Genomic DNA, 19,634 nt, shown 5'->3' with positions numbered 1-19,634 from the left:
TCATCTGTGAAGTAGACCGTGTATAGGGCTCTAGTACGGCTTATTGTTGAGTACTGGTCCAGTTTTTGACATCCGCACCATATCGAATAAAAGGAAGACACCGAAGCAATTCAGAGGGGTGCTTCTAGGTTTGTTCCTGGTAGGTTCGAGCAGTACGCAGTTATTACGGGGATGCCTCGAGAACTCAAATGGGAAACACTGGAGGGAAGGCGACGTTCTTTTCGAGGAGCACTATTGAAAAAAATTAGAGCGGCATTTGAGGCAGACTGCAGAACAATTTTCTGCCGCCATTGTACGTTTAACGTAAGGACCATGAAGAAAAGATTAGAGACATTAGGGCTCGTACGGAGGCATATAGATAGCCGTTTTTGCGTCACTATATTTGCTAGTGGTAGTGGTACAAGGTGGGCTCTGCGACGCTCCATACGGTGGCTTGCGAAGTCTGTATGTAGATGTACATGAACGTAGGAGTCTTAAGCAATGGACTAGTATTACAGATATAAGGGATTCAATTCACTGTCCTTCCATCCGGATTGAAATTCTCATCTTGATTCCCCCTATCATTTCAAGATAACGACAGGAGTTTTGTTTTTGTTTTTATCTTACATAGTGGCAATCACTAGTGTCATCGGTCTTACCCGTAATCAGCTGAATATATTTATGATGAACACTGTTCGCGGAAGAGCTTGCGATTGCCACTGTTGAGCTGGCGCATCCGGCTGAAGGAAAGATCTGCGCCAGTTTAGAATACATGACTCTCTTAGAAACTGCAGTACCTGAAGCCATTGGTCTATGTTTATGACAGAAAAAGAATTGCAATAGCTAAAAGTTTTAATGTAGACATGTCAATCACATGTAAATGAATCAACAAGCGAGGAATGGAAGAAACAGACTTTCATTTGTAGAGTGTCATTTTTTGAGTTGCCAGCCTTCCGACTGGTTTGATGCGGCCAGCCATGAATTCCTCTCCTGTGCCAACTTTTTCATTTCAGAACAGAATGACAACCTACGTCCTCAGTTATTTGCTGGATGTATTCCAGCCTCCGTCTTCCTCCACAGTTTTTACTCCGAACAGCCCCGTAGAAGTTATTCCCTGATGTTTTAACGGATGTCCTATCATCCTGTCTCTTCTTCTTGCCAATATTTTCCATATAACCATTTCCTCAACGATTCTGCAGAGTCCCTCAGATGTTTCTATTCTCTGTTTCCACACTCCATGTTTCACTACCATATAATATTGTGCACCATACGTACATTCTCAGAAATTTCTTCCTCAAATTAAGTCCTGTGTTTGGACTAGTAGACTTTTGTTGGCCAGGAATGCCCTCCTTGCCTGCGCTAGTCTGCTTTTTATGTTCTCCTGGCTCCGTCCGTCATCGGTTATTTTTCTGCCTGGATAGCAGAATTCCTTAATTTTCCTGTTAAGTTTGTCGCTGTTCTTATTTCTGCTACTTGTCATTACTTTCGCCTCTCTGCAGTTTACTCTCAATCCAAATTCAGTACTCATTAGATTGTTCATTTCATTCAAGAAACCCTGTAATTCTTCACTTTCACTAAGGATAGCAATGTCATCAGCGAATATTAGAATTGGTATTTTTTCACCGTGAATTTTATTTCCACTCTTGAACTTCTCTTTTATCTCCCGTTGCTTTTTCGATGTATAGATTGAACAGTAGGAACGAAAGACCGCGTCCTTATCTTACACCGTTCTTGATACGAGCACTTCGTTCTTCTAAAAGGAAAACTACAACACATGGCAGTTTGACATGCAAAATTATGTACAACACGAACAATTACGGCAGTGCGCAATGGGCGAGATCAAAGACGAAGTTAAGACATGTAACGCAAGGGCTAAAATAATCTTATCAGTTGACTCTGTTGTTTATATGCACCTACAGAACATCTCAACTGTGAAAGAAGCTTGGGATATATTAAAACAAATCTGTGAAGACTCAGGACTTTATCGAAGAACAAGTTTGTGGAGAACACGTAACTACAGAACTGAAGAAATGTTCGTCTGTGAAAGAGTAGGAATCGAGAACAATTACAACGTCAACCAAATTAAATGGTCTTAACTTTGAAGTGCAAGACGAAATGGTAGGATGTTTTCCACTAGTTGGGCTGCCTAATGAGTACAAATCAGTGATGGTGGGTTTAGAGAATTCCAGTACGTCGATAACGTGTGATCGCATTAAAAACAAATTACTACAGGAAGTGAAGAATGACAAGTGCGGCAATTCAAGTTTTAATGACGCAGCTCTTCAAGAAAACAAAAAGCACAACCGCAACCCTCATTACAGTCCGAGGTGTTGCAATTGCAACAAATATGGGCACACAGCGAAGAACTGTTGCAATGAAAACTAAGGCTAGCGGAAACTCTGCCGTGAAAGCTGCTACTTATGAGACATTCTTAACGACGTCAGCGTCAGCTAAAGCTATATGAAAAGACTGGTACGTGGATTTTGGTGCATCAGCACCTGTGTGAAAACACCCATGTGAATTTGAATTTCACAGCGGCAGCGCCCAATTCACAAGTGGTCGTGGATAACTACGAAAATTTGCCCGTTAAAGGGACAGACTGCACGCATATTACAGCAAGCAGGCAGAGAGACGACAAACATAGGGGGCGACAGATGTGCTGTATGTTCCTCAACTGGGTGCAAATTTTCTTTCTGTCAGCAAAATAGCGAAGCAGGACCGCTAGATCATTTTTGATGATAGAACCTGTCGAATTCGTGTTACATAGCAGAAATTGAGATCACAACCTCGTTAATCAACGGAATGTATAAGACTAGATCAACTAAGTGATCACAATGTTGAAGCAAAGTGCGCTTCCTTTTCTGATGATGCAGATCAGTGGCACAGAAGATTAGGACTCAGACGCGATGGAAGAATTAGGAAAAGGTTTGTTTAGTGGCATCACATAAAAAGGAGCCGTGCATTACGTGCGTAGACGGTTGGCAAACTAGAGTGTCCTTCCCACATTCTACTTCTAGAGCTAAAAGTATTTTGGAGTTGGTGCATTCAGATTGTTTGGGCCAATGCAAACCACGTCAATTGGGGGAGCTAAATATTTTCTAACTCTGATCGGTGATTTTTCGAGAAAGATTTTTTGGACACTGTCAGTAATAAATACCACGTATCTGATATTACACACAATTTTAAGAAATTTCTACAAAATCAGAGAGGTGAAAGACTACGTATATTACGAACTGATAATGGAAAGGAATATGTAAACGAAAGACTGACGAAATTCTTAATGGATGAGGGGGTTAGACATCAAACAACAGTTCCGCAAAATTCAGAACAAATTTGTGTAGCAGAAAGAATCAGTAGAACGATCGTGGAGAAGGCAAGATGTGTGTTATTTCACGCGAAATTACCTATGAAATTTTGGGTAGAAGCAATCTCCACCGCTGTTTATCTTATTAATAGATCATCAACAAAAGCTTCGAACAATATAACGCCAGAGGAAGCTTTCTCAGGGAAGAAACCTGACCTCCGACATCTGAGATTATTCGGGGATAAGGCTTATGTTCACATACCAAAAACCAGCAGGCACAAATGGGAAAAGAAATATGTTCAGTGCATACTTACCGGATAAAGCGAAGACAGTAAGGCATACCGGTTTTTCAGTCCTGTTCATCAAATAATTGTAAAAACAAGAGACGTAGCTTTTAAAAAAAACAGACAGATTAGAAGGGTAATGACGAGCCAGAAATATCTGATCCTGATCATTTGAGGAACTAAACAAGATATTTATTCCATTCACAAATGAGGAGGACAGCATTGAGGCGGAAGACTATTCAAGGGACGCCACAGGAGATAATACAGCTTCAGAAGACTCAGACTCAGTCGAAATAAACGAAGACTCTGAACAACCTCAACAGATACTCAGAAGATCTTCCCGAATAGACCGAAGAAGATGGATGAATACGTGTCGTAGCATACTAAAGATGCATAAGAATCAAAACCATCAACTTTGTAAGAAGCACTGCAGCCTAGGGACCCGCAGAAATGGATTGAAGCAATTCAGGAGGAATTAAAGTCACAAGCAGAAAATCAAACTTGGGAATCGGCAATCCTGCCTCCAGGGAAAAAAGCTATCGATGTCAAGTGGGTCTTTAAGGTAAAGAGATACTTACAAATAATCCTTCGCAAAGCTAGTCTGGTAGTTAAGGGTTGTGCACAAATCAGAGGTTAGGACTATGAAGGAACATACGTGCCAGTGATGACACAGTTCATTAAGATATTTATTTATTCTAGCTGCGAAATATGACTTGGACATTGCTCATTCTGATACAGTGACAGATTTTTTGCAAGTTGACTTAAAAGAAGTGATTTATGTTAAAATTCCCACACTTAACTGCGCCACAAAGACAGGCATCAAAAGTCCTCGAGAAATCAGTCTACGGACTTAAACAGGGAAGTCGCTGTTGGAACATTAAACTGGACAAAGCTCTACTAAGCCTGAGTTTCAGCAGATCTACAGCTGACACTTGTGTTTACGACAAAAATTAAGGAAGCGATATAATCATTGTAGCATTTTATGTAGATGACAGGCTAATTTTTTACAACAATCTGCAAGAAAAATTTGCATTAAAAGAGAAATTAAAGGAACACTTTAAACTAAAAGATCTCGGAGATGTATGTAATTGTCTACGAATCCGAGTAACCAGAGATCGAAAGCATGAAATTAAAATCGGATTTTACAAAAGTATGATATGGAAGATTGTCATCCGTTATCCACACTACTGAATGACAGTGAAGTGTTAGCTCGTGAAATGAGCCCAAAGACAGGAACAGAAAAAACTGCCATGAAGAATGTCCCTTGCAGTACAGCTATAGGTGGGCTAACGCATTCTCAACTAGGTACTAGAACAGACCTAGTATATGTGCAACTGGAGTGGTGAGTCGGTTTTATACTAAGCCAGGAGTACACCACTGGCAAACAGTAAACAGAATCCTACAATATCTAAAAGGAACTAAAGATGGCATCACAAGATACAAAATATGCTGACTGGGGACACTGCAGATAGAAAATCGACCACCACTTTCTTGTTTGTGTCACGATGTGCAGCAGTTTAATGGAACAGCGAAAAACAATCAACAGTAGCTCTCTCGACGAAGGAAGCAGAGTACGTGGCATTAGCTTCTGCATGTCAGGAAGCACTTTGGCTACAAAGAGAGATATCCCCTTTCCCAAAAGAAGGTCCGATTAAATTGTTTTGCGACAGCAAAGGTGCATGCAGTTGATCTGTCAAAGCCAAGTGAATACAAAGGCCGCACTAAACACATTGACACCAGACATTTCATGAGAAAAAAAAACTGATTCTGGAGAAATCACAGTGGACCAGATTTCAACGAGAGAAGAAATGCTCGCAGACACTACAGCGAAGCCACTGCCAAGAACCAGACATCATCAACTAATCTAAGGATTTAGACTACAAAGCTGAGGTACTAAGAGGCATGGCTTCTAATGTGGGTGTTGGAAATTTCATTTAGAACCAGTGCGTCTGCTAGAACATTCACCTTTGGCGGCGTCGCTATGGACGCTTTTGTGTATGTGCTGTTTTGCGTTTTTTCGGTTTGAGTCTAATCGTGTTGCTTCCGTTCTGTGAACTAATAAAAGTTCATATTTAGTTTCAGACCGAACGGAATTTTCATTTAAAGCTCAAATTACAACATTCAAGATGATTCCATTGGAAGAAAGCGGCCACTCAGCAACAGGGATATTCGAGGCCGTAACTAAAGTCAAGCTTCAGTTTTGACATAACAGACAGCTGTATATATTAGCACAGTACATTTGATTTTGTATACTCCTAAATTACTACATCATTGGTTCTTGTTTCCTCTGCTGGCTTTATGCCGTAATCTGTGTGCAGTCTGCTCTTCATTCAGACATGCTGTGCGGGTAAACCAGAAAAAAATTGTCAATTCTTTATGACACTCGTTCTTTGTATGCTAAAGAGACATTTCTTTCTACCTTTTTCTACGAGTACCTTCCGAATTACCATCTTAGTTATTTAGTTTTTGAAACATACGCGTGACATCTCGTGCCCTCAATCCATTTGCTGTTCCAGCTAGTTTAAGAACTCCAAATTCTCTTTACAGTTTGTGTTCCTGAGTGACAGTCGTAGCGCTCTGTTGCACAACGCATAAAATTATGCTTTCTTATGAGGGACTGGGTGACACGAGGTCTCCTCTATGATATTGTCAGATTGTGAGCAAGTGTCTTTTCTGAAGATGCTGTAGGTATGCTTTCCCCCTCCTGTTTTTGTTGTCAAATCTAAAAAGCTTCTATTTCATTCCCGCCCCCCTTTAAAACACAAAACACCTAGTCGTCAACATACCACTTGTAATAAGTCATCTTTCCCGAATTTTCTTTATTCGCTGTCTTCTTACTTCTCAATACATTTTGTTGTTGTAATTTCACAGCTATAAACAACCTTCCTTCGTATTTTGCCTTTTTCTGGGTTTCGTTCTTTTCTAATAAGTTCTAAAAAGCAAAGCCTCAAAGCCTTCGCGTTCTGATAAACTTTCTTGTTCTATTATTGACACTTTCAGGGTTACCCTCACGCAGCTGAAGATTTTTCTGCAGCCATTAGTTTTTGCTGCGGGTAATTCTGTAAGTGGCAGCACTGTGAGAGTCACCAGCAGTCACTTCCCTTCACTACTATAGCAGCTGGTCGACTGATGATTGGAAAAAAGTTTGACTTTCAAAATGATAGGGAGCAGCAGTCAGTCATCGTTTCCGTTCTAGCTTTATTCAAGCAGATCCAGATTTCGGCTAGTAACCAGCAATTATCAGTGCTAAAAATACAAGAAGTACGTAGACGGAGCATAGTGTGAAAAAATTACAATTCATACTACATATGTACTTTAATAAGTTATGTACTCTTTGCATTTTTAGCACTGATAACGGCTAGTTCAAAAAATGGATCTGAGCACTGTGGGACTTAACTTCTGAGGTCATCAGTCCCCTAGAACTTAGAACTACTTAAACCTAACTAACCTAAGGACATCCATGCCGGGACCGATGACCGTCATAGTCTGGTCCCTTTAATCCCCCAAACCAACCAACCAACATCCGTGCCCGAGGCAGGATTCGAACCTGCGACCGTAGCGGTTGCGCGGTTCCAGACTGTAGCGCATAGAACCGCTCGGCCACCCCGGCCGGCATAATGGCTAGTTACTAGCAGAAATTTAGATCTGATATAATGAGGCTAGGCCGGAAACGACGACTGATTATTGCTCGCTATCATTTTGAAAACCATAACACAGTCGTTGAGCACATTTCACTTTCCTGATGGAAAGTTATTTGATGTAGTTGGAGAAATCTTTGATCTTATTAGTCATGGCTTCTACACCACTCAAAGCATGGTGCTCCCTGTATACACTACTAACAGCAGCATATTGTGTGGTATCTTAACACGCTGTGGAAGCCGACCTTTGGTGTCTCTAGAATGAAGTACGATGGGTTTTCAGTGTGATAGTCCCATATAGACACTCTAGTGCAGCTTTCAACGCCTTTCACGATAGCAGTCTAATGCAGAAGCTGTGTAACAATATTAACTTTCGTTCATAATATTGAGTGGAGATAGCGTAAATATTAGTGCAGAGTTTATAGAATGGTACAGACAGTACGCTCCCCACCAAGTTCGATACTGACGTCGTCCTAGCCATACCACTAAACCGAAAACAAAGTATATTTACAACGCTGATTACAGAAAAGCGAAAGAAGGATTTACACTGTATTTGTTAGCTGGTCGTAATTCAGCGATCAAGTACTGTAACCTAGGCTGGGTGGTGGTGATGTAAACTGAAGTGTCTTCCAGAGTTCAGAGATGATGTAGTCTACGTTTATTTCAGAGTTCCACTGTGGCCTTCAGATCAGAGGCACTGTGTACATGGTCTTTTAAGATACGGGTTGTGTTAGTGAACGAAGAGTGAGTAAAGGGGAAAATAATTGAACACAATCAAAGCTGCAGAAAACAAGTTTCAGGCTATGGATGCCATAAAGTAACAAAACGCAAGTTTTTTGAGTGAATTAATATATGTAACCCGTTTTCATTAATCAAATAAAAAGGACTACCACCTTACTACAGTGTTCATGAATTCAGTTAATCCATGTTCCTACCAAATTCATTGAAAGTAGTGCGTCAAACATTAATAATGACATTTTTATTTTTGTAAATGACATTGATAACAGGTACAAATAAGTTAATTATTTACAACAATCAGTCAGCAAAGTGCAGGAACACATTAAGTACTCACTGATCAAAATCACAGAAAAGGGATTTCATCACAGGACGGTTTCGACAATTCCTTAACCTGAGCGATCACATGCCTTGTACAGTGTTGCCAAACACACGCATATTTGTGTTTCTCAAATACTAAAAGCTGCTACACAGTCTACACGTCATCAAATACATAGAAATCACTCCACTGCACCGCAGTCATTTTCACATCGTGCGCAAGGCGGGAACAACTTCAGCGACACACTCTTCTGCAATAAAATGCTACGCCTGCCGAAAGCGGCTTTTGGTATCTTCATGTTCCTGCTCAGCTTTGGAGAGGATTTTTTTCTGAATTTAAGTTAAGCTAAATACTGTCTTACACATGGTAATGTGTATCATTTCCAGAATGACTGTCTGATACAGCGAGATGCTGCACCTACTGGGCTGGTATTCTTTCTTATATTGATCCTTTCTCTCATTTCCAGTTCACAAGCACGTGTCATTGCGTTGTGTATCCAGTTAAAGACATCCTTCGAGGCGTCGTATACAGCTCAGTTTCTTTTTATCGTCCTGTATAGGTAACTTATGTTCCACTTAGTCCTGAACACATTCACCACCAGCCAGTATTGCTTCTCGATCACGTCTTACCACTCGGGAAGTCCATTGTGTTTGCCATTGACCGTGCTTTCGAGTGTTATGCGCGTCACATCGAAAGGCGGCCCAGTTTTGAATTGTCCTGGTATCCTCTCCCCAAGCCCCCCACCCCTTACTATTGTCCTGGTATCCTCCCATCACACCCCCCACCCCCTAATAACAGCCGAGAGCCAACGATATTTAGTCTACCTCCGCATGGCTTGCCGTGAATAACGACGGCGTTAATGCGTTCCATGCTGTACTGGTGATACAATTTATCTCTGATGTCTTGAACAACAGTTTCTAAGGCTTGGTTGGCAACATGGAAGGCTTTTGTCCTCCCTTTGGCTTCCAGTCGTGGGCTAACGACATCCCTCTCCACGCATCGCAATCACAGACACTCCCTGCGCAGATGTGCCTTCCGACGTGATGTGGGCTATAGTCATTGAGAGTGTGTTCCTATATAAACATCCGCAATAGCAATGTTCTCTCTGTTGGGACTGACTCAGCGATAAGAATTGAGGGCACAAACGCGTCTCAAACTGAGGCATTTTCGACACAGGTTGTGAGGAAATGTCACTGGACGCAAAATCAGTGCTTTCGTAACACAGACAGGTACATGTCACCGTAACTCTGTACACAGCAGTCTCTCGTTTGGCAGTAGAACGCTGCGCAGCGTAAGCTCCGGAGATCCGGCAGCCGTAGCGTTGCGCGCGGCGTATTTGTTGAGGAGAAGCAGCGGAGTCTGTGACGTCGGCCTGCGGTCATCGCGTCGCGGGTGGGCAGCCGGGGCGGCTGGCGACGGCGACCGCGTAGGGGGGCGGCGGGGCGTCGTCCGCGGCTTCGGCGTCGTCGGCGGAGGCGGCAGAGCGCACCGAGCAGTAGGGCGGGCCGGCGGCGGCCGGGTCGCCGTCGAGCGCGCGCGCGCCGCCGTAGGAGGCGGCCACGTCGGCCATCAGCAGCAGCGCCGCCAGCAGCGCCAGCACGGCCGCCGCCAGTTCGCGGTCCTCCCAGCGGCCGCCGCGCCACGCGCCGTCCACGCCCAGCGCGCCCGACACCGAGAACAGCGCCACGCCGGCCATCACGTGCAGCCGCTCCTGCGCGTTACCAACACAACAGCTCAAAAAAAGAAACACGGTCAAATAAGAAACAAAACAGATTACACAAACATTTGACACGACTCTGAATGAGACCCGAAATCGTGAACGACACGAAATTTAATCGGCAGGAAGAAGATGCTGTGATATGCAAAAGATTAGCTTTTCAGAGCATTCACACAAGGTTGGCACCGGTGGCGACACCTACAACGTGCTGAGATGAGGAAAGTTTCCAACCCATTTCTCATACACAAACAGCAGTTGACCGCCGTCGCTCGGTGAAACGTTGTTGTGATGCTTCGTGTAAGGAGGAGAAATGCGTACCATCACGTTTCCGACTTTGATAAAGGTCGGATTGTAGCCTATTGCGATTGCGGTTTATCATATCGGGACATTGCTGCTCGCGTTGGTCGAGATCCGATGACTGTTAGCGGAAGATGGTATCGGTGGGTTCAGGAGGGTAATACGGAACGCCGTGCTGGATCCGGACAACCTCGTATCACCAGCAGTCGAGATGACAGGTATCTTATCCGCATGACTATAATGGATCGTGCAGCCACGTCTCGATCCCTGAGTCAACAGATGGGGACGTTTGCAAGACAACAACCATCTGCACGAACAGTTCGACGACGTTTGCAGCAGCATGGACTATCAGCTCGGAGGCCATGGCTGCGGTTATCCTTGACGCTGCATCACAGACAGGAGCGCCTGCGATGGTGTACCCGACGACGAACCTGGGTGCACAAATGGCAAAACGCCATCTTTTCGGATGAATCCAGGTTCTGTTTACAGCATCATGATGGTCGCATCCGTGTATGGCGACATCGCGATGAACGCACATTGGAAGCGTGTATTCGTCATCGCCATACTGGCGTATCACCTGGCGTTATGCTATGGGGTGTCATTGGTTACACGTCTCGGTCACCTCTTGTTCGCATTGACGGCACTTTGAACAGTGGACGTTACATTTCAGATGTGTTACGACCCGTGGCTCTACCCTCCATTCGATCCCTGCGAAACCCTACATTTCAGCAGAATAATGCACGACCGCATGTTGCAGGTCCTGTACGGGCCTTTCTGGATACAGAAAATGTTCGACTGCTGCCTTGGCCAGCACATCCTCCAGATCTCTCACCAGTTGAAAACTTCTGGCCAATGGTGGCCGAGCAACTGGCTCGTCACAATACGCCAGTCACTACTCTTGATGAACTGTGGTATCGTGTTGAAGCTGCATGGGCAGCTGTACCTGTACACGCCATCCAAGCTCTGTTTGACTCAATGCCCAGGCGTATCAAGGCCGTTATTACGGCCAGAGGTGGTTGTTCTGGGTACTGATTTCTCGGGATCTATGCACCCAAAGTGCGTGAAAATGTAATCACACGTCAGTTCTAGTATAATATATTTGCCCAATGAATACCCGTTTATCATCTGCATTTCATCTTGGTGCAGCAATTTTAATGGCCAGTAGTGTATTTGTAACGAAAAATGGTGCGTTCTGTGGTGGACTGAGGTACCACACAAGAAGAGTTTGCGACAGTTGGTACCAGAAGTACCATGGACGTCCTTTTGCAGCAGTAGCAGCAGCAGCAGCAGCAGCAGCAGCATCGACGCGCGCAAACCAATCACGCTGCCCTCAAGAGCGGCAGCGCCATCAGGAAGAAAGAGGTGCGCTTGAGTAACCGTGCACGAGCAAAAGTTTTGAGTTGCAAGTTGCAACTCATTCTGAGTCTTGTTAGTGTGTGGGTGCAGAACGTTCTTCGAGTGAGACAGAAACAATCGCCGGTAGATAGACAGTGATTAGACTTAAGTAGAAACAGAACAGTGAGTAGAATGATCGTGTATGGACAGAGACCGCCTGTCTAGGTGTTCAACTGAGTATTGTTAGTTTGGAATTGTTCTTCCAATTGTACATGAAGACAGAAGATTAGTTTTCTTTCGACTTTAGTTCAGAGGATATCATTTAGTTTGTGTTCGTGGAACTGCAGTCAACGCAGGACAGATAGGCTAAACCTGCATTCCGCAGTTACTGTAACGAGCGTTGGCACAGATGAGTAATATATTTTACTATCCACTATTCTCTGTTACTTTCATTGTGTTTGTGTGCCCTAGAACCCACGCATCCGTCCTACCAGAACAGCTGTATTAATCTTTTTCAGCAGCAGCAGCGACGTTTTTATCGAAGTGTACGCCCACAGTCCACAACACATTCGTGTTCGACTGAGGTCAAACTTCCAACGTAAAGGTCGATATCGGATTCTCAATAAGGTATATTCCCCTCTTGGGTATTAACACACATGTTGCTCCTTTATTCATGCTGGTGGGTACGAAACTGTTGAAGAGTCCTTTGGGGATATTGTACCCGTACCCGAACCGTGCAGGAACTGAAAACATCGCCGATGTCGTAAGGCAGAAGTTAACTCTGTGAGGTGGTGTACAGTGTGTAACAAAACCTATTGCCACACTTGGGCCCGGGAACGTTTTATTTCTATTTTAGGACTAGTTTTCTACGACTCATCATAGTACGTTAATCTTGGGAAATACACAGGGACATAATGTTTAGTACCAGCAACCGATATGAAACTATTTTTGACATGAAATGTTCAAAGAACCCATTGTTAGCACAGACAGAGGTTGTATTCAAACGGGGATGTTCCGATGGATCGCTGAGTATTTTGCTTGTTTTTGCAGTTTTACCAATGTGGGCATGTACCGGGGCTTGCGGAACGAAATTTTCAAACTATAGAGGGGATATATACAATATGGAGGAAGGATAATACTTGTCAGTCTGGATACCAAACCTACAGAGACGGTTGTGATACAGGTCTATATGCCTACCACAATCCAGGAGGATGAGGAAGTTGAAGCTATATATGAAGAGTTAAATGGAGCCTTGAGAGGAATCAAAGGAGAAACAAATTTAATAATCATGGGAGACTGGAACGCAATAGTAGGAGATAAAGAGGTACAGCCAGCTGTTGGACGCTACGGCCTTGGTAAAAGGAATGATAGAGGAGACCGACTTATAGAATTTTGTAACAGGAATCAACTGATAATATCGAACACGTGGTTTCAACATCACCCCCGTAGAAGATACACCTGGAAGTCACCAGGGGATAGAGAACGATACCAAATTGATTACATTCTAGTCAAAAATAGATTTAGAAATCAACTAAAAGACTCTAGAGCATACGCAAGCCCAGATATTGTGAGTGATCACAACATGGTTGTTGCGGAATGCCGACTCAAGTTCAAATGCATAAGGAAGAAAATAGGAAATGGAAAACTGGATATAGGGAAGCTTGGAAACCGTGAGACGCAGAAGGAGTTCCAATAAAGGGCTAAGGATCTAATTCAACAGCATCCTATAGAGAATGTAGAACAACATTGGGAAAATATGAGAGATGGCCTAATAAAAGCCGCTGAAGAGATAATTGGAAAACAAAAACCTGAAAAGAGGAAGGAGTGGATAACTGATGAAATAATACTTATGTTTGAGGAAAGAAGGAAGCTCAAAAATAATGAAACGGAAGAAGGGAAAACGGCATACCGAGTGCTTAGGAACAAAATCAACAGGAAGTTGAAGCAAGTAAAAGAAAGATTCCTTGAAGACAGATGCAAAGAAGTTGAAGACCTTCTGAAGAAAGGGAACCTTGAATTAGCATACAAAACAGTGAAACGCTTCTTCTCAGGAGGACAAAGGATTAGATGTAATGCCCTAATAAGAGAGGATAATAAGATGGTGTATAATCATGAAGATATAGCACTTACGTGGAAGGAATACCTAGAGAAATTATATGGAGGCAACGTACAAGATGACATGATTGAAAGTGAGGACGAAGTAGATAAAGATGAACTAGGAGACAGCATACTAAGGTCTGAATTTGATCGGGCAATACAGGCACTTAAGCACGGAAAAGCACCAGGAATTGACTCATTGCCTGCAGAAATCATCAAAGCAGCTGGAACAGAAATGAAAGATAAATTGTATAAATTAATCTGCCAAATATATGATACTGGAGAGCTGCCTGAGGACTTCAAAAAGTGTATTATTATTCCATTACCAAAGAAAATGCCAGCAAAATCGTGTGCACAATACAGAACCCTCAGCCTAACATCACATGCATCAAAAATTTTGACGACCATCCTCCTCAGAAGAATTGAAGGGAACGTCGTATGTATACTCACAGAAGACCAGTTTGGCTTTAGAAGAGGGAGAGGTACGCGAGAAGCCATTATGGCCCTAAGGCTCATAATAGAAAAAAGAATGGAAAAAGGAAAGGACACCTATATAGCATTTGTTGACCTCGAAAAGGCCTTTGATAAGGTTGAATGGAAAAAACTATTCCAGATATTGAGGGAAACTGGAGCTAAGTACAAGGACAGGAGAACGATATCGAACATATACAAAGAAGAGGTGGCAATAGTGAGATGTGGGGAACATCAACAACAAGCAAAAATTAAACAGGGTGTGAGACAGGGATGTGCACTCTCCCCTGTCCTCTTTAATATGTACATACAGAAAGCAATGGACGAGGTCAGAGAAAAGTTAAGACAAGCTAATGGAATCAGGATCCAGGGAAAAATAGTTGATATGCTGCGTTTTGCGGATGACATTGCTGTCCCAGCGGAAAATGAGGAAGAATTACAAGTAGTGTTGGAGGAAATGGAAAACACTCTTGCTACACGGTACAACATGAAAATTAATAAGTCAAAAACAAAAATCTTAGTTGCAAGCAAACAAAATAATCAAGCAATTACGAATATAAGGCTGAATGGAGAGAAGCTGAAAGAAATACAAGACTTTGTCTACTTGGGAAACAGAATAACATCAGATGGTCGTAGTAGGAAAGATGTAATAAGTAGAATAAATCAGGCAAAGACTGCATTCTATAAAAGGAAAGGACTCCTCACATCAAATATGATAAGTCTGTCGTTAAGGAAGCGGTTAATAAAGACCTTTGTTGGGAGTGTGCTTCTCTACGGCAGCGAAACCTGGACACTTGGAGAGGACGAAAGAAGAAGGATTGAAGGATTCGAAATGTGGTGTCTGCGAAGGATGTTAAAAATTCCATGGACGGCCAGGATGACAAATGAAGAAGTCCTGCAGAGAGCGGAGGAAGTTCCAGTTCTTTGGAAGACAGTCAAGAAGAGGAGAGATATATGGATGGGACACATTCTGAGACATGAAAGTCTTCTCCACACTATAACGGAAGGCCTTGTGGAGGGCAAAAGGGCAAGAGGCAGACCTAGAAGAAAGTACATAAGCCAGATAATGCAGGACCTAGGATGCGGAAGTTTCACGGAATTGAAGAGGCTGGCCGACAATCGCACTGAATGGAGAGCTGCTGCAAATCAATCTTAGGATTGGCAACTTAAGAAGAAGAAGAAGAAGAAGAGGGGTTGTCGGTGCATTCTGTTCCAATAGCTTTCCCATGGTTAAAGTACTTTGAAGAGTGTTGGTAATGCTTTCCAGCGTGAACATTGTTTCCGAACGCATACCTATGTAACAAATTTTATGTACGTTTGGGGGATGCCTTATTGTTACACCTAGTATACTTAGTCATTCATCATGCGTCCCGAGTACACAGCCAGTTGCAATTGCTTTCCTCCAAAATGTGACGTGCCACGCTGCAGCTCTACTGGACACACACATAGTCAAGGCACAAAAGATTTGTGGCTTCTTGTAAGCGTTTCACGCTACAAGGACCTCAACTGCAACAACTAAAACCGAATAAAAATCATTTCAAAGAACGGTGACGTTGTGTTCTATCATCCTTCAAGGTCCTTTATTTATATTTTCCACTTGTGTACAGCAGTGACCATCAGATCCACAATAGCCATCCGTGAGGTATTACATGGAAAAGTATAAACATTTTTTTTGCAACAAAGCACACACAGTCCCTCCAAAATTTCAGATAGTAATTTTTATTCCTGGCATATGAACGACATCTTAACTACGTTGGCAACGTGAATTAACTACTGTAAACAATAGATGTGCATACGATGAGTCAGTTGTGGGCAGGCAGTGTTATGTAGTGGACGTGTGGCCATAGTGCGTCAACGGTGTTGTGAGACGAGTCACAATGGAGGAATATATTTGCATCACATATTCAGTACATTCTCCAGAGTGTTTTGAAGAAGAGAAAAGTGAATGCAAAGTATATACCGTACAATATGACCCAGGACAAAAAACGACTCGTGCTAATTGATTAAAATGAAAAACGCAGACAATTCTGTCGTGGAAAAAAATCAGCACGAGCCACGAGACTCTGAGTTATCAATACGAACCTACCCCAAAACGACGAAGTGCAGAAAACCATATGAAGGGTCAACGAATTGGCGACATAACCGATATTTAAGCCAATTTGACGCGCTAGTTGAACAATATCCCAAAAAAGGCTTTTCTGACAGCTTCACATGGTTTTATGAACGTTCTTTGCACTGTATTCAATTTGGGGAGATACTTAGCACTCCTGAATTATTAAAATCGCCAGTTTTACGTTTCTCTGTTTTGTGTTAATCCAGTCTCCATACTTCTTGGACTTACGTGACACGTTAAGATGTGCAGTGCTTACAGAATAATAGTCCCCAACACAGAAGTTTCTGGATAGTACGTTCTCCCATTATTCGTCATCGCAGTCTAGTATGGAGTTTCACTGAAGTTATTTAAACACAGCGGGATGGAACGTATTTATACCTCATAAGGGCGACGGGTGGATCTGGTACATAATTTTCTGTCCATCTGCATTGCGGCAGTCGAATATTACGCAGATATTTGCTGCGAGCTGCCACATTCCGCTATGTTTTAATCACTTCAATGAAACTCACTACATATATTGGTACATCGATTATGAATAAAGGACAACTTAAAACACAGCTCTTCTGTTTTTGGAAAAATGACTGTGTGTACTGCTTGTGTTAACATAGTTTCAAGCAAATATTTAGCTTCTTGCCAAATAATACCCTCTGCTGCTCCTAATCAGTATAAACAATTTAGGAGACAATCTGAGCAGCTACTGAGATGGTTTGCTGCTGTCGCTTATCACCTGTTAAAATCAAAACCAATTGAAAATGATTTAGACCTTGTATCTGTAGGGCGCCAAAAGTGACAGTTAACCCTAAACAATGAAAATGTTGCCATTCGAGAGTGGAACGGTAGGGAAATAGTCTGAAGGTGGTTATGAAGCCTTTGCCAAGCACTGAACAGTGAATTACGGAGCAGTCATGTACTGCTAATTCAGTAACTTATTCTCCTGTGGAGTCTAGATTCGATAACGTTCAAACGTCGATTTGCAGAACTCCAGAGTTCCACAGGCGAATGACCTTGATGAGTGGTAGAAGACACACACACACACACACACACACGTATCTCCATATTTTCAAACCATTTTATTCGGTTGTAGCCTTTCTAGACGTGGTGCTTGCCTTGTTAGTCATACTTCGGCCCATTGCGGAGAAAGGTAACGACGAAGGCAACAGGTAGCGTAAAAATAACGTGGTGCTCATTACTGCGGAACTGTGTGGGAGCTGGAGGCTCTACAGCACCGTGGAAATGTTAAGACTTGAGGTGTGCGTAGGAATTGTCTCTAGTCGGCAGTACGATAAGGAAGCGAAAATGCACGCGCGCGTTGTGCTGACTCGTGGCAGGCAGTCTGTGTACTCACAATCTTGGGCGGCATGAAGTCGCGGTTGAGGTAGGAGATTAGGCGCGTCACGGCCGTGAAGGAGTACCAGCTGAACGCCGTCATCTGCACGACGCTCGTGCGCATGCGCCAGCACTCGTCCAGCATCGGCAGCAATACCACTGCGCACGCACACGATAGCACCTGCAACAGAAGTAAGCTTGTCTCAGCGACAAATCAACGTGTATCACCTAGAAGATTTCTCGATTTTGTATTTTATGACCAGTGAAAAACTAGTATCTCGATTTCTGAGTCTGATAGTAAGTGATAAGAAGTGAGAGTATTTTCAACGAAAGGTTCTTCGTAGCTATCGTTCATTGCTAAGGTGCGTGAGAAGCAGTCACGTATCCTAAACAGGACTTGTTATTCACAGATGTAGGTCACTATTGTCTTTGAAAAAAATACTCCTGTTACCTAGTATATACGAGGGCATGCAGAAAAGTAATGCCTCCGAATTTTTTTATGTGAAAACTATTAGGCTTTTCAAATAAAACGTTATTAACATTCTACATCTTCATTCATCGTGTCTACAAACTTCTTCCTCAACTTAGACACCCTGGCGACGAACGCATGTCACCCAACAAGAGACCAGTTTGTTGATATGATCACTGTTGAATGTTTGACTTTGTTGAAGGAGCGACAACTTTACCTCTGCTTGCACCACTTTATCGCTCTCAAAGTGAAGTCCTGAAACGTGTCCTTTAAGTTTTGGAAACAGATGAAAATCGGATGGGGCCACGTTGTTGCTCCCTGTGTGTACGAAGCTTTCGAATACAAAACTCGATTACAGCACGCTGTTTCTCACGCATCGACGTAGTTACGTTACACACCACCATATTACGCGCTACAATTCAGAGCCATCTAGCGGCAGAGGGCTGCAGATATGTACACATGAAAAATAAAGGTTTAGAATGTTAATAACATTTGTTTTATTTAAAAAAAATCTTTCAAGAGATTAACTTAAATTCGGAAACATTCCTTGTCAGCACGCCCCCCTACTAAGCCAAAACAACAGCTATTTAATATAGCTCTGAAAGTAGCGACTTTCTTTCTAATATATTTTCTTATATTTCGCTGACAAACCCATTGTGTAGTATTACCGAGCGTAGTGATTGTTTGATATTAATAAAGTATACAGATGGTTTCTACTATTTGCTTGTCTTCTGTTAATGTACTCATTGGGTATTTGCACACTCTTGAAAATACACTCCTGGAAATTGAAATAAGAACACCGTGAATTCATTGTCCCAGGAAGGGGAAACTTTATTGACACATTCCTGGGGTCAGATACATCACATGATCACACTGACAGAACCACAGGCACATAGACACAGGCAACAGAGCATGCACAATGTCGGCACTAGTACAGTGTATATCCACCTTTCGCAGCAATGCAGGCTGCTATTCTCCCATGGAGACGATCGTAGAGATGCTGGATGTAGTCCTGTGGAATGGCTTGCCATGCCATTTCCACCTGGCGCCTCAGTTGGACCAGCGTTCGTGCTGGACGTGCAGACCGCGTGAGACGACGCTTCATCCAGTCCCAAACATGCTCAATGGGGGACAGATCCGGAGATCTTGCTGGCCAGGGTAGTTGACTTACACCTTCTAGAGCACGTTGGGTGGCACGGGATACATGCGGACGTGCATTGTCCTGTTGGAACAGCAAGTTCCCTTGCCGGTCTAGGAATGGTAGAACGATGGGTTCGATGACGGTTTGGATGTACCGTGCACTATTCAGTGTCCCCTCGACGATCACCAGTGGTGTACGGCCAGTGTAGGAGATCGCTCCCCACACCATGATGCCGGGTGTTGGCCCTGTGTGCCTCGGTCGTATGCAGTCCTGATTGTGGCGCTCACCTGCACGGCGCCAAACACGCATACGACCATCATTGGCACCAAGGCAGAAGCGACTCTCATCGCTGAAGACGACACGTCTCCATTCGTCCCTCCATTCACGCCTGTCGCGACACCACTGGAGG

At 43.2% G+C, this 19,634-nt stretch overlaps 1 protein-coding gene across 1 annotated transcript in view; it reads right to left on the bottom strand.

The window, feature by feature from the left end:
* Nucleotides 1–9,637: 9,637 nt before the first annotated feature.
* LOC126235240 (uncharacterized) overlaps nucleotides 9,638–19,634 on the bottom strand; it is a 55,575-nt gene continuing 45,578 nt past the window's right edge. Inside the window, exons 2-3 of the mRNA XM_049943971.1 lie at nucleotides 17,635–17,796; nucleotides 9,638–9,970 (exon numbers count right to left, since the gene is read on the bottom strand). Coding sequence (XP_049799928.1) covers nucleotides 9,638–9,970; nucleotides 17,635–17,796 — 495 coding nt within the window. The remainder of the gene's footprint in view (nucleotides 9,971–17,634; nucleotides 17,797–19,634) is intronic.

This window comes from Schistocerca nitens, chromosome 2 (genome assembly GCF_023898315.1).
Source record: "Schistocerca nitens isolate TAMUIC-IGC-003100 chromosome 2, iqSchNite1.1, whole genome shotgun sequence".
NCBI lineage: Eukaryota > Metazoa > Arthropoda > Insecta > Orthoptera > Acrididae > Schistocerca > Schistocerca nitens.
The sequence above is the reverse complement of the archived record's forward strand: the minus strand, read 5'-3'. Positions and strand labels throughout refer to the sequence as shown.